Below are 13,017 nucleotides of genomic sequence, written 5' to 3'. Positions count from 1 at the left end.
ATCATTGTGTAGTGGAAGAAAGTAGATTCCTTCTAGTATTGTTTTCCATCTGCTTTGCATGTATTTTATATGTGTGTATATATCCATGTGTGGGTTGCTTTCCCTATTGGAATGTAAATTCCTTGAGAACAGGATTATTTCACTTTTATCTTTGTACCCCCAACATCTAGTACTATGTCTGACACATAATAGGTGTTTAAACAGTGCTTACTGCTGAAATAATAAAGCAATGGAGCTTTGTTAGTTGTTAGTCACTGGGGCAAGTTATTTGTGTAAAAGCTTGGTAAGATGAAGGTTATGGAACATAGGATGTCATAGAAAGTCAGCAAGTGGGCTTTTTCTGATGTTTCAAAAACATTGCCACATATATAGTTGCTTATTCTGCCTTTCCTGCTAATCAGTCCATAAACATTTATTAAATGCCAGACTGTGTGCTAAGAGCTGGGGATGGAGCAAAAGATAAAAGACAGTTCCTGACTTCAAGTAGCTCACAGTTTAATGGAGGAAACAACGTAGAAAAAACTACATAGAGAAAAGCTTTGTTCAGTCATTTTTGAGATGTGTCCAACTCTTCATGACCCCATTTGGGTTTTCTTGACAAAAATATTAGAGTGGCTTGCCAATTCCTTCCCCCGCTTTTTTTCTTACAGTTGAGGAACTGAGGCAAATAGGGTTAAGTGGCTTGCCTAAGGTTACACAGCTCAGCTAGTGAGTTTCTGAGGCCAGTTTTGAACTCACAGAGATGAGTCTTCCTGATTTCAGGCCCAGCACTCTATCCACAGAGAAGCCATGCTTGGATCAATTGGAGATAATCAACCAAGAGGAGGCACTAGAATTAAGGCCTCCTGCAGAAGAAGGTAGGATTTTAGCTGGTACTAGAAGCTGGCACCTGATTAAAGCCATTGTCTAAATCAGACCCAAAGGCATTGAATGTAAATGCAGTGTTTAACAGACCTTTACAATTTCTTTGACAAAAATTGTAAATATTTATGAAGAAGGATCTTTGAGTAGGTAAAGTGATTTCACAGGTTGCCTTTGAGGGTCCTGTCTTTTCCTGGGCCTTCAAGTATTGAAAGATCTGCTTTTGCTCAAGGAAAGCGGTAAACTTTCAGCTCTCTAGCTTTCAACCTCTATGCTGGTCCTCTATGCTGAGTGTTCAGCGAGCATTAGTAGGCAGAGGTTCTTAATCTTGTGTTCTGTAGCGAAGGCCATGGACCACTTCTCACAATCTTATTTTTAAATAATTGAATGAAATGCTAAATTTCAGTTAAAGCATAGTGAAAATAAATATATTTATTTCCCCATCCATGTTCACAGACCCTCCCTGAAATCCATGCCCTGACCTGGTGGGCCCATGATGAAGAACACCTGTTGTGGAGAGATTAAGGCAAAAAGCAAAATGAACAAATGAACAAACAAAAAAAACCAGGAAATAGAAGTGTTGGGAAAAAAAGCAACCCTATCTTGACTTTTATTCAGTTCCAACTGGAAAATCTTTTTTAAAAAATCATAAATATACTACTTAAAGATATATCAAAACTATAGCAATCATGTTATAGTAGAAAAAAATCTGGGTCCTAAATCAGAGGATCTGGTTTCAAATTCAGACACTGATACGCCAAATTTGTATAACCTCAAGCAAGTAACTTAAGTTCTCTGGCTTCACTCTCTTTACCTGTAAAATGGTATGGACTGAACAACATCTAAGATACCTTTCAGCTTCACATCTATTAAACTATAAGCAACAGCATAATTGTTACCTTTTAGAATGAAAGTATTCTTAATCTTCCCAATTCCTTCTATTCTCCTCCAGACATAATAGCCAAGAATTGGAAATTAAAATTTGAAAAGAATTAGAAAGTTCTTAGAATTTGAAAAAATGGAGACTGAAAAATGAGAGCAGTTTTCTTTTGGAAATGATACGTGCCTATGGAAGAAGTACCCAAAAGAGGCAGCATGCCCTCACTAATGTTGATAAAGTCAAGAAGTTCCAATTGTCTTGAGCTTTCAGCACTGTTTAGGGAAGAGTACAATTATCCTGACAGAGAACTAAGTAAATATTTTGACTGCTGCTCTTTTCTCATACACATGATGCACTGAAAATTACAGTATAAATGTTTGGAGGTGGTTAAATAGTTACATGCAGTTGGCAATAATATGTCTAGATGACACAGAACAGGCAAGACCTGCTTGCCATCAAATTGACTCTCACCCAACACAGAATAAGAATTTAACAGGATACCTTGGATATTTATAAATCCCAACCTAATATAGTAGGCCCACTTGCCAATACAAGGTACATAAGGGGAAATACTAAAGACCTGATGAATAAGTTGTAATCATACTTATGATGATCAAAGCCATCTTTATAGTCAAGGTGAGATAGACCATGTCTGATACTAACCCAGAATTCCAAATGCTATCTGGATACATAGAAATTACATGAAAGTCTCAGAATATGGTGAATGGGATAGCTGCCTTGTACGCTATTATCTCAACTATCCAGGATTCTAGGACTAATGAGCAATGTGGTCAGGTCTGAGTTTGCATAGGTTTTAGCGATTTCATAGAGAAGGGTATGACTCATATCAATATGGCCCCAGAGAGGTGGAGGAAGAGAGAAGAGAATGGTAGACAAGAAGTGCCTACCACTGGATGAATTTATCTACTGGCCTAGATAAATTAACTTCTTTGTTTAGTTCAATTCAATGAACTGCCTACTCTTTTGAGGTCTCTGCCCCATGAGTCAGTGTCAATTTGCCCCTTCCCCATAGGATATCAGCATCCTGAAGCCTCTCCCCCAAAGGCTAGTGTCAGAGTTGCCACTCTCCGGTTAGCTAGTGTCTTGAGGACTCTCCACTCACTAATGGGTGTCAGTATCTCCTCACTCCCTGCTGATGATTGGTATTAATAGTATATAAGCAGCTATTAGTCATGGTAGATACAATACTGTGTCTGGGGATGATCTCCATTCATATCCTTGTGGAACCCTGGGCAAATCACTTAACCTCTGGGCCTCAGTTCCCACACCAGCAAAAAGAGAAGATTAGACTCAATGGCCTCTAAAATCCTTTCCAGCTCTAAATATATGATCTTATGACTTAAGGGTACAACATACTGCTTATTGTCCTGGGTACCAAAAGGATCAGTTTCAGACTCAGAATAAGGGACAGGATCTCTGCAACTTGCTGAATAGTTGATGCATCCTTCAATCAGATTTTTGATTTTTCACATTTGGAAGTTCACTGCCAACATGCACTGGGAGTTTAATAAATATGGATTGTTATTACCACTCTTCTCACTGGTCACTGAGAATCCTGGAAAAATACTCTCTTATTTTCACTGTCACCAAACAGGCAGTTCCAGTGACTAGGGACAAGCCAATTAGTCTGTGCCTCTTACTGAAGATTCCTCCTTTTAGCCGCACAATTGCAGAAAAGTACAATTTCAGATTTTTAATCTCTGGGATTAAAAAAAAGTGCTTTCACCCATTGTTCCCTGGTATCAAAAGGCATTTTTAATGTCAGAGAAGGTTAAATTGAATGTGTTAATGAGCACGAGGGAATGTAAAATGAGTAGCTTCTGCTTGTGCTGGCATATGTAACATGTTAATAATTAATGAACTATTTTTGCACACCGCACTTGTTATTGAATCTGTTGGAGTGACATTTTTGCCCTAATTTTGAAATGCATAAGTAGATATTTTTATGCGTAACTGACTTCTGAACATTTTGATGAGCCCCATTACTTAAGATTTTTGAAATAAGAACTGGGACTATTTTAATTTTATATTGAGACTGTTGCTACATTGTAATTTCTTTTGCCCTACAGTAGCATAAGGATTTAACCTATACATACACGTACATATGTGTGTCCATATAATATGTATCTGCATGTGATTACATATATGGGTCTGTATATAACACATGGGCACATATATATTTACATTAAAATATGTTCTTAATTTGGGGAATACTTAAGTTCTCTCCTGCTATGAAGAACAATCATTTGGTTTTCAAAGGTTTTCATAGCTAGTATCAATTTATGGATTATAAATTTTCTTGCAGAATAATCCAAACTCAGTAGCTTTTCCCCCTGACAATATGTCAAAGTCTCCTGATGTTTCCCTCCTCAAAGCAGAAAATTCCAAGATATTGATTCTGCCTTTTTTTTAAGACAACATAGTTATTCAAAACTGAAAATGTATATTTGAATTGTGGAACAAAAGAATAGAGGGAGGCTTTACTATCTTTTGTTAATTAATACTAATTAGAATAAAGAAGCAATATCAAGCTGAAAACTCTGTAGCCTCCTGGACATAGGGCCACAGATTTAAAACTGGAAAGAATTTTAGAGATTATGTAATCCAGACTTTGCTTTATAGGTGAATCTCAGAGAGTTTAAGTTATTTGTCTAAGGTCATGCCAGCAGTAAATTTTGAACCTAGGATTTGAATCCAAGTCCTTTATACCAAATCCAGAATTCTTTCCCCAAATAACTTGGCCATAAGGAGTTCAGATTATGTGGAATTCTATGCTTTAAAACAAGAAAGTACAGGAGTAACAAATTTGATTATTTCTGAAAATAAACTGTGGCTAATTTGAAGTATGATTCACCCCACTATTTATACTAAAGGCTTCCAATAAGATTTGCCAAGAGCCATGCTAATTTATCGGCTACGTTTATAATTTATTAATATCTAGACCAATTAACCTGGCTCAAGTAGAGCTCAGTACGGATATTTAAACATTAAACCCAGGCCAACACCTGACAAAATTTTTTAAGAGGCAAAGGCTGTTTTCAACATCAGTGCTCCCCACGTCTTCTACTCTCCTTACTCTCCCCTCTCCTCCACCGCCATGAACTCATACACGTACAAACATGGAACTTTCGTGAATCATAGATTTAAAGCTAGAAGGGACCCGAAAGGGAATCAAACCCAATTTATGAATAAGGAAACTGAGGAACACAGAGGTCAAAAAGGCTTGCCCAGGAACACAGTTTGTTAAATGTCTGAAGTAGCACTTGAACTCTAGTATTCCTGCCTCCAAACCCAGTGCTCTATTCATTTTGGCACAAGAGATAGAGGTTTTATTACATTCAGAATGTGATACACCCCACCACCAGTTGATGTGAATGTATCATTCACAATTCAATTCAAAGTATTTATACATTATGAGAAACAAAGAAAAAAGATAGCTGTTCATTAAAGTGCAGTTGATTATAGAAAGAAAAAGTTCTGCTTGTTAAGAAGAATATTTAACATTAGCTAAAAGAAACAGATAAGGAATGTGTCCATGTAGTATATAGCTGGTTTCACTAAATCAAAGGTAAGCCTATTAAGCTAGATAAGGGAGAGAGACATTCCAGAGAGAAAAGGCCTTTTTTTTTGACTAATTAAATCTTTTTTGTACCAATTTGGGAAGCAAATAAGATTTTGAAGGGAGTCAGCTTTTGAAGTGGGGACTACAGTTCATGCAGGGGTCATACACCGCAAAATGGTGAATAGCAACAAAATGGAGTCAATTATATTCTCCCCAAAATTCGCTTTCTTTCAAAATGTATTTTATTTTGTTTTATTTTTGGCATTCTCTTTTTTAATTTGAGTTCCAAATTGTCTGCCTTCCTTAAGCTTCTCCCACCTGTTAAGAAGGCAAGTAATAGGATACCCATTCTACATATGAAGTTCTACAAAACATATTTCTATGTTAGGCATGTTGCCAAAAATAAGCAAGAAAAAGTGAAAAAAATGGTTTCAATGTGCACTCAGAGTTCATGAGTTCTCTCTCTCTCAGTATGCACAACATTTTTCATTATGAGTCCTATGGAATTGTCATGGATCATTGTATTTATCAGAGTAGTTCAGTCATTCACAAATGTTTTAACATTGCTGTTACTGTATGCTATGTTTTTATGGTTCTGCACACTTCACTTTGCATCAATTTATTTAAATCTCTCCAGGTTTTTTTCTTCTTTTCTAAAATCACTCCTTTTGTCATTTCCTACAGCACAATAGAATTCAATTATAGTCATATCCCAAGATATGTTCAGTCTTTCCCCAATTGATGAGCATCCCCTCAGTTTCCAATCCATTGTCACCACAAAAAGTGCCACTGTAAATATTTTGCGACTCTAGGTCCTTTCCCTTTTCCTTTGGTTTCTTTGGAATACAGACCTAGAGGTGATATTGCTGGTACACAGGGTATGCACAGTTTTATAGCCCTTTCGGCATAGTTAAAACTGTTTTCCAGAATGTTTGGACCAGTTCACAACTTCACCAACAGCAGTGTATTAGCGTACTTATTTCCCACATCCTCTCCAACATTTGTCATTTTCCTTTTCTGTCATGTTAAGTCTGTGAATATCCCTCTCTGTTGTTTCATAATGATCTTGGACTTTCAAGGACTTTTCCGCTCAAGCTCTGGCAAGTCCTACCAAACAGAAAATTCAAGTGTGGTGTCAGCAGTGGACTTTCTCTCTGTTATCTAGTACCAGCCTAGCACTGTTCACAGAAGCTCATCACAAGACTGGTCATAGGACAATGGCATTTTAGCCACAATAACTCTCCAAAACCAACTGCCGATTAATTCATATACAGAGAGTGTTATTTACATCAAGGAAAGCAATACCTACTCTGTTGGAATCCTGGATCCTTGAAGTAAAGAAATAGGATTTGTTTCATCACACTTCTTGGGATCCTTTCTAAAAGCATTGATTTCTGAAGGTATAATACCTCTGGTCTTTTTCTAGACCACTTCCTTGTCTAATGGCTTTGAATGTGACAGGTTCCTTATAATTCTGGATGGCCTGATGACTGTCAATACTATTTAGGCACATACTTGCACGTACTTTAGAAAGTGAGACTTCTAACACCTGCCCCTTAGGACTCAAACTACTGATTTCATGATGTAGGTGACCACTTGTACCAAGGACTAGTCATAAATATGGTCATGTTTGTCATGATGCTGGGGATGGGGAAAGGGGTAAGGAATAGACATGTACATACCACCTACTATACGCCAGCACTGTGCTAAGACCTTTACAAATACTATCTCATCCGATCCTCACAAAAAACCCACAAGGTAGGGGATGTGAAAATGATGAGATGAGAAAAACAGAAGTTAAGTGACTTTTCTGAATTTGAACTCAGGCCTTCCTGATTCTAGGCCCAGGGATCTATCTGCTGTACCACATAACTGTTTTATTATAGAAATAGCAACAAAATTTATTCAGTACTACTAACATGCTTTTAATTTAAAAGAAAATTAAACTAAATACATTTGCAGCAAAAACTGTGATTTCAACAGTAATTTAGATTTATAAACTATTATCCAAAGGGAAAAGTTAGTGTGAAAATAAATATTTAATTATTTTTCATTACTATCTCTTTTTTTGGGGGGAGGGAGCAGAGAGAGTGTTTCCCTGGCACATAGTAGATACTCAAAATGTTATCGTTTGATCAATTATAACTATTCTTTTTCTTGAGGACATTAATCTAAGAAAAATCATAACTCATTTAAATATATTTGGCAAAAAACCATTTTTAAAAAAGCAAAAATGAGTCTATTTTAGATTGAATTAAAATAATGTAATGGGTCAAAATCTAATAGAAGGAAGGGTGGAATATAAAAGGACATGAGTAAGGATTTAGATTTATTGTGGTTTCTAGAAATAGTTCTTGGGCAATTTCTGTTCTGTTAGTAGATAAAATCACATTTTGAAATTAATGTCAAGACCTTTGGAGACTTTTTATAGTAATCACATCTGCTCACACCCTTCTCATACCCTCCTATTGGTATTCTACACCACTGCAGCTATACGATGTATGTGTTGATGTATTGGTGCCTCCTTTACAACAAGTTATAATTTTCTTCTTATGTTTTAACTGTTTAAAATACATAAAATGAATGTTTCCTTGGAATTTTTATATGCAGCATACCAACACTCTAAGACTATAGGTTGCTGGATGGGTGATGATCTCCATAGGTGGAGGGACTTTTCCCATGGGGCATTTCCTCAAGCAGTGAAATCCCAGGTGCAGGTAGTCCTCTTCTATCCTATCCGTGTTAGTGATGGGTACAGGGAGTAGGCAGAAGATATTTCTACTAATTTGGTTTGAAGTTTGTATTTTTACAATCATGTTGCTGTTAAAGAAGTTCAAAAAAAAGTTAAAAAAGGAAGCCAATACTTGTGCAGAGGACATTGTGCAGTTCACTAACAGAGTAATTTTATATAGATCATTCCCTGTCTTACAGCTAAGGAAACTGAAGCAAACAGGGGTTAAAGTGAGTTACCTAGGGTCTCACAGCTACTAAGAGTTTGAGGCCAAATTTGAACTCAGATCTTAAAGAGAATTAAATAGAAATCAAAAATAAAAATGGCATATGAGGTTCATATATTCAGTCTCTGTCAGTGAATAGTCTTTAGGTGAAAGTCCTACTTGTCCAGTTAAGTTCTAAATGCTTCAGAAATAAGTTTTTCTATCTTCTGGGCCTGATTTACTCATAGAGTAACTCCTGTGGTGCTGGCTGAGGTAGTGGTTGTTGATTTTAGTCACTAACACCACGAGTTGGCAGCTTCAGGATGGCCTTTTGAAGCCTTTCCTTCATATGTTAGTGCTATGTTCCTGCTCATATCTCTTAGACCTAGGAGAATTAATGAGATTATAGCAGTTCTTTCTCACATTTTATACCTCTCCTATATTAGTTTGACCCTGTCACTAAAGATTAGGAGAACGGATCAAGCCACAGTACAATTCAAATGATTTTACTCTGTGCCAAGAATTGCTATTGTAAAGGAAAATGCGAAAAATTTGACTTAGAGAACTTTCAGAAAAAGGTAGCCACTGTCACCCAGAAGGAGTACTTTTTGGACCTGACTTTGCCAATGCATGATGAATTAGCCCAAAGTATGCCATAACTCTGCTGTTACTGGACCTGACTGAAAGAATTGGCAAGGGATATGTCAGGCAAAGCTCATCCTTTGAATAAGACAGTTTAACTTTACCATTTAAGGGTTATGGGACTTATTTGAATAGATGACTCATTAAGGCAATAAGGGGAGACCTGACTAACCTAACCATCCAGGAATGCAGCTTGATCTGTATTGAGACAAGTTTTTGGGATGCCTGACTTGTTGTTAATTCATTTTGGTTTGGTTTAATTTAATAAAAATGTATTGGGTGCCCACTAAATTTCACTAGGTCAGGCAATATGGAGAACACAAAAGATAGGCAAGACACATCACCTGGCACAGTGCTGGGCACAAAGTGGGCACTAATTCTCTACCTTAGTTGGGGAGATAATGTGCAAAGTGATTACATATTTGTATAAAGGAAACAATGGAATACAGCCTATTTCTACTACCAGCAGTCTAGCTCAGATTCTTAACGTATAACTCGTAGGTTATTAAGCTTGCCTTCTGACCGGTCTGCCTCCCTTAGATCCCTATACTCTAATCCATACCTCTAACAAAATACTCTAAGTGGATTCTGGCTCTACAGTCAGAGGGGGTTGTTGTTGTTTAGGCCTTTTAGTTATCTCTGACTCTTCCTGACTCCATGTGGGGTTTTCTTGGCAGAGATACTGGAGTGGTTTTCCATTTCCTTCTGCAGTTCACTTTACAGATGAGGAAACTGAAGCAAATAGGGTTAAGTGACTTTACCAGGGTCACATAGCTAGTAAGTATCTGAGACCAGATTTGAATTAGGGTCTTCCTGACTCTAGGCTTGACCCTCTATCCATTGTGCCACCTAGTTTAAATTCTGCCTCTAGTACTTACTAGCTATATGAATTGGTCAAATCATTTCACTTCACCAGTCCTTACTTTCTTATGTGTGAAAAGAGGAAATTGTGCTAGGTGGCATATGAAGACCCTCTAGCTCTAGAGCTATGGATGATTTTATCATCCTCATTCAGTTCACTGTAAAGTCCAAATTCCTTTCCTTGATATTCAAGGACCTTAATGATCTAGGTCCAACTTAACTTTTTAATTTTCTTTCCTAATATTATGACAATCTACATAAATCTTTATGAGGCAAAGATGTATATTTGTTATACCGTGGAACATACCTTATAATTTCTCACCTCCATGCTTTTGCTCACATCTTAATTTCAGAGGAAAGAACCCTGACTCTGGAGTCAGAAGAAAAAGCCTCTCTGATGATTAATAGCTGCCTGACATTGGGAAAGTCACTTAGCCTCATTGGGCCTCAGTTTCCTTTTTTGTGAAATGAGGGAATTGGACTAGATTTCCTTTGAGGTCCCTTCCAGATCTAGGACCATTCATGGAATACCTTCTTCCTACTTTTCTGCTTATATAAATCTTGTTCTTTCCTTTCCCCAAAGCCCAGCTCAAGTATCACCTTTTATCTTAAACTATTCCACCTGGAGGTGATATGGCCCTCCTGTGAGTGAGTGAGTGAGTGACTGAATGAAAAACCATTTATTAAATGATTACTGTGTGTCAGGTGCTGTGTCAAGCACTGAGGATACAAATAAAAAAGCAAGAAAGCCTCTGTCCCCAAAGACAAAATAAAATAAAACACATATTGGGAAATGGTAGTCAGGGAGAAGTATTTTAGTCTAGTAATGGAGAAACTGGTGAGTGGAGTTACAGAGCAATTGATTTATGTATGTTTCTAGAAATGATAATATCAATTGTATTTCTATTTCCACAATAGAAGGGCATATATGCCATGTCTGTCATGGCAAAACGATGATTGTAATGCTTTTTGATAAGCCTAGGCATGACCTAGGGATGGTTAATTCTCAATTAGGCGCAAAGGAGCACAGGTCCAGAGTTGAAGTGCTCCGTCCAGCCCAAATCATTTGCTGTCTAACATTGCTCATTATCTTTACCTATATGGAAGTCCTGTTTTCCCAATAGGATTATGAGCCCTCTGAGGGTAGGCATAATGTTTCGTACCTCCTGATATTCCTTTCAACTTCATCTATGAGAGAAGGATATAAGTTGCTTGAGGACAAGGTCTTTTTTGTTTGGCTTTTGTTTTTGACCTTTATCCCCAGTGTCAAGCACAGCGCTTTGTGCAAGTAGATAATTGCTCATTTTTATTTAACTGAATTGAAAGTATGCCATTTGCCACAATGAGTGATAAAGCATTTTAAGCTGCAGAGGGTCTCCTGACTTTTGAGCTTGATCAATGATCTAAATGATGAGATAAAAGTTATTTCATGCAATACCAACTTTACTTTTCTTTTCCCTCTTTCTCTCCCTCTCTCTCTTCCTCTCCTTTTGTTTCAGTTTGTTGCCCAACCGAACTGTCAGCAGCTCCTTGCATCTCGTTGGTATGATGAGTTCCCAGGCTGGAGGAGAAGACACTGGGCAGTGAAGATGTTGACATGCTTCATCATAGGACTTCTTTTCCCTGTCTTCTCTGTGTGCTACCTGATAGCCCCCAAAAGCCCCCTTGGACTCTTCATCAGAAAACCATTTATCAAGTTTATCTGCCACACTGCATCCTATTTGACTTTTTTGTTCCTGCTGCTGCTTGCCTCTCAACATATTGACAGGTCAGACTTGAACAGGCAGGGGCCACCACCAACCATCGTCGAGTGGATGATATTACCGTGGGTCCTGGGTAAATGTATTACTCTAGAAAATATCCTGGAAATGTCTTACTACCATGATGTTTGCATTGCTCTGGGTTGAGGTTCCAGTAAATTTTGGAGACATAAGAAGACCTAAAGTATTTGGCCATTTTAGATCTTAAGTTCTATTCAGATATTTCAGAACCAAGTGAAAAAAAATTGTACAAGGTCCCCAGTTAGTTTTGGACATATTTGCTCTCTGTGATGCAGTATACAAATTAACTCTTTCTGCTTCCACATGGCAATCTGGAAACGTAAACTAAAGCATTAGGATTGCAAATTAGAATGTTTTCTTTTTTTAACCTGCAGAAAATTTCTGACTTTTGTTAACTTTTACAAATTCTAGGATCATACGAGGACAAATTAAAACATCTTACAAGTCTTTCAAAGCTATATGCATTTTTAAAAATAGGATAAAATATTCCAAAGGGTTATAATGTCACCCCTAAAATAATTCTATTCAATTGCTTTTTCAGTTAGATCCCCATGAACCTTGAATTAGAAACATTTATAGTAATCAGTATGATTCTTCTTCCTTCCTCTGACTCCCACACCCGCACCAATCTTTCTTACACTTTGTTTCCCAGCACCTTTTATTTTGAAACCGAAGCAACTCATGTTAAGGTAGAAAACTCAAAAATGGAAAATGAAAACCTTGTTTTTCCTTTCTTCTTGTTCACCTAGCCATGATTGAAATTTGCATTTTTGTGATTATCTTTCCTATTGAGGATACTGAGAAATCATTTTCCTTCTCAATTTGACTCTTTCTCAAAACCTTTCTAGTGTTATACATGTTTATCTTATTTGGGAAAATTTTTATTGAGAAAATATGAGGCTAGTTCAATACTTTTCATGTTCTTTGGGTTTTATTCTGAGATGTTCCTTAGAATGTACAAGACAGGGTGAAGAGGGGAGATAGAGGGAGTTACCTAGGTGAATCTGAGTTCATTCATTCAATTCAGAGTATCATCAGCACTTTAATTTGAGTCCTATATATGGAGAAAGCATGTTTGACATGCAATATGGAGCATCCTTCATATAAAGGGACTTTTAAAATAGGATGTTTTCCTCTCTCTCTCTCTCTCTCTCTCTTGATTTGTTCAAATGTGATTAAATTTGAAGATGGAAATAAGGACTGGGTGGTTTTCCACAGTTCCTGTGCATCTAATAAATGCAGCTTAGCATTTGCTTCTATGGATAAAATAACTTATGTACTTCCATTTAAATTATATATTGGGTCTAAAATGTGTTCTAATATAGGGATTTTTATTTCATTGAAATTAAATTTTAAAAATGCTCAGCATTTATTTTCCCTCATATGATTTTTTTCACATTATATAAATTTGATCTGTTATATATCTCAAGGAGCCATTCTTCATATTGTGTATTTCCACAATGAAGGAGTTAG

At 36.9% G+C, this 13,017-nt stretch overlaps 1 protein-coding gene across 6 annotated transcripts in view; it reads left to right on the top strand.

Annotated features, from left to right (window-relative positions):
* The window catches only part of TRPC4 (transient receptor potential cation channel subfamily C member 4), a 181,344-nt gene that overhangs the window by 104,991 nt on the left and 63,336 nt on the right, over nucleotides 1-13,017 (top strand). For all 6 annotated transcript variants that reach the window (XM_036745196.1, XM_036745191.1, XM_036745192.1 and 3 more), the window contains one exon: nucleotides 11,263-11,599. In XM_036745196.1, coding sequence (XP_036601091.1) covers nucleotides 11,263-11,599 — 337 coding nt within the window. The remainder of the gene's footprint in view (nucleotides 1-11,262; nucleotides 11,600-13,017) is intronic.

This window comes from Trichosurus vulpecula, chromosome 2 (assembly GCF_011100635.1).
Source record: "Trichosurus vulpecula isolate mTriVul1 chromosome 2, mTriVul1.pri, whole genome shotgun sequence".
NCBI classification, from domain to species: Eukaryota; Metazoa; Chordata; class Mammalia; order Diprotodontia; family Phalangeridae; genus Trichosurus; species Trichosurus vulpecula.
Note: the sequence above shows the minus strand (reverse complement) of the source record. Positions and strands in the feature narration are given on the sequence as shown.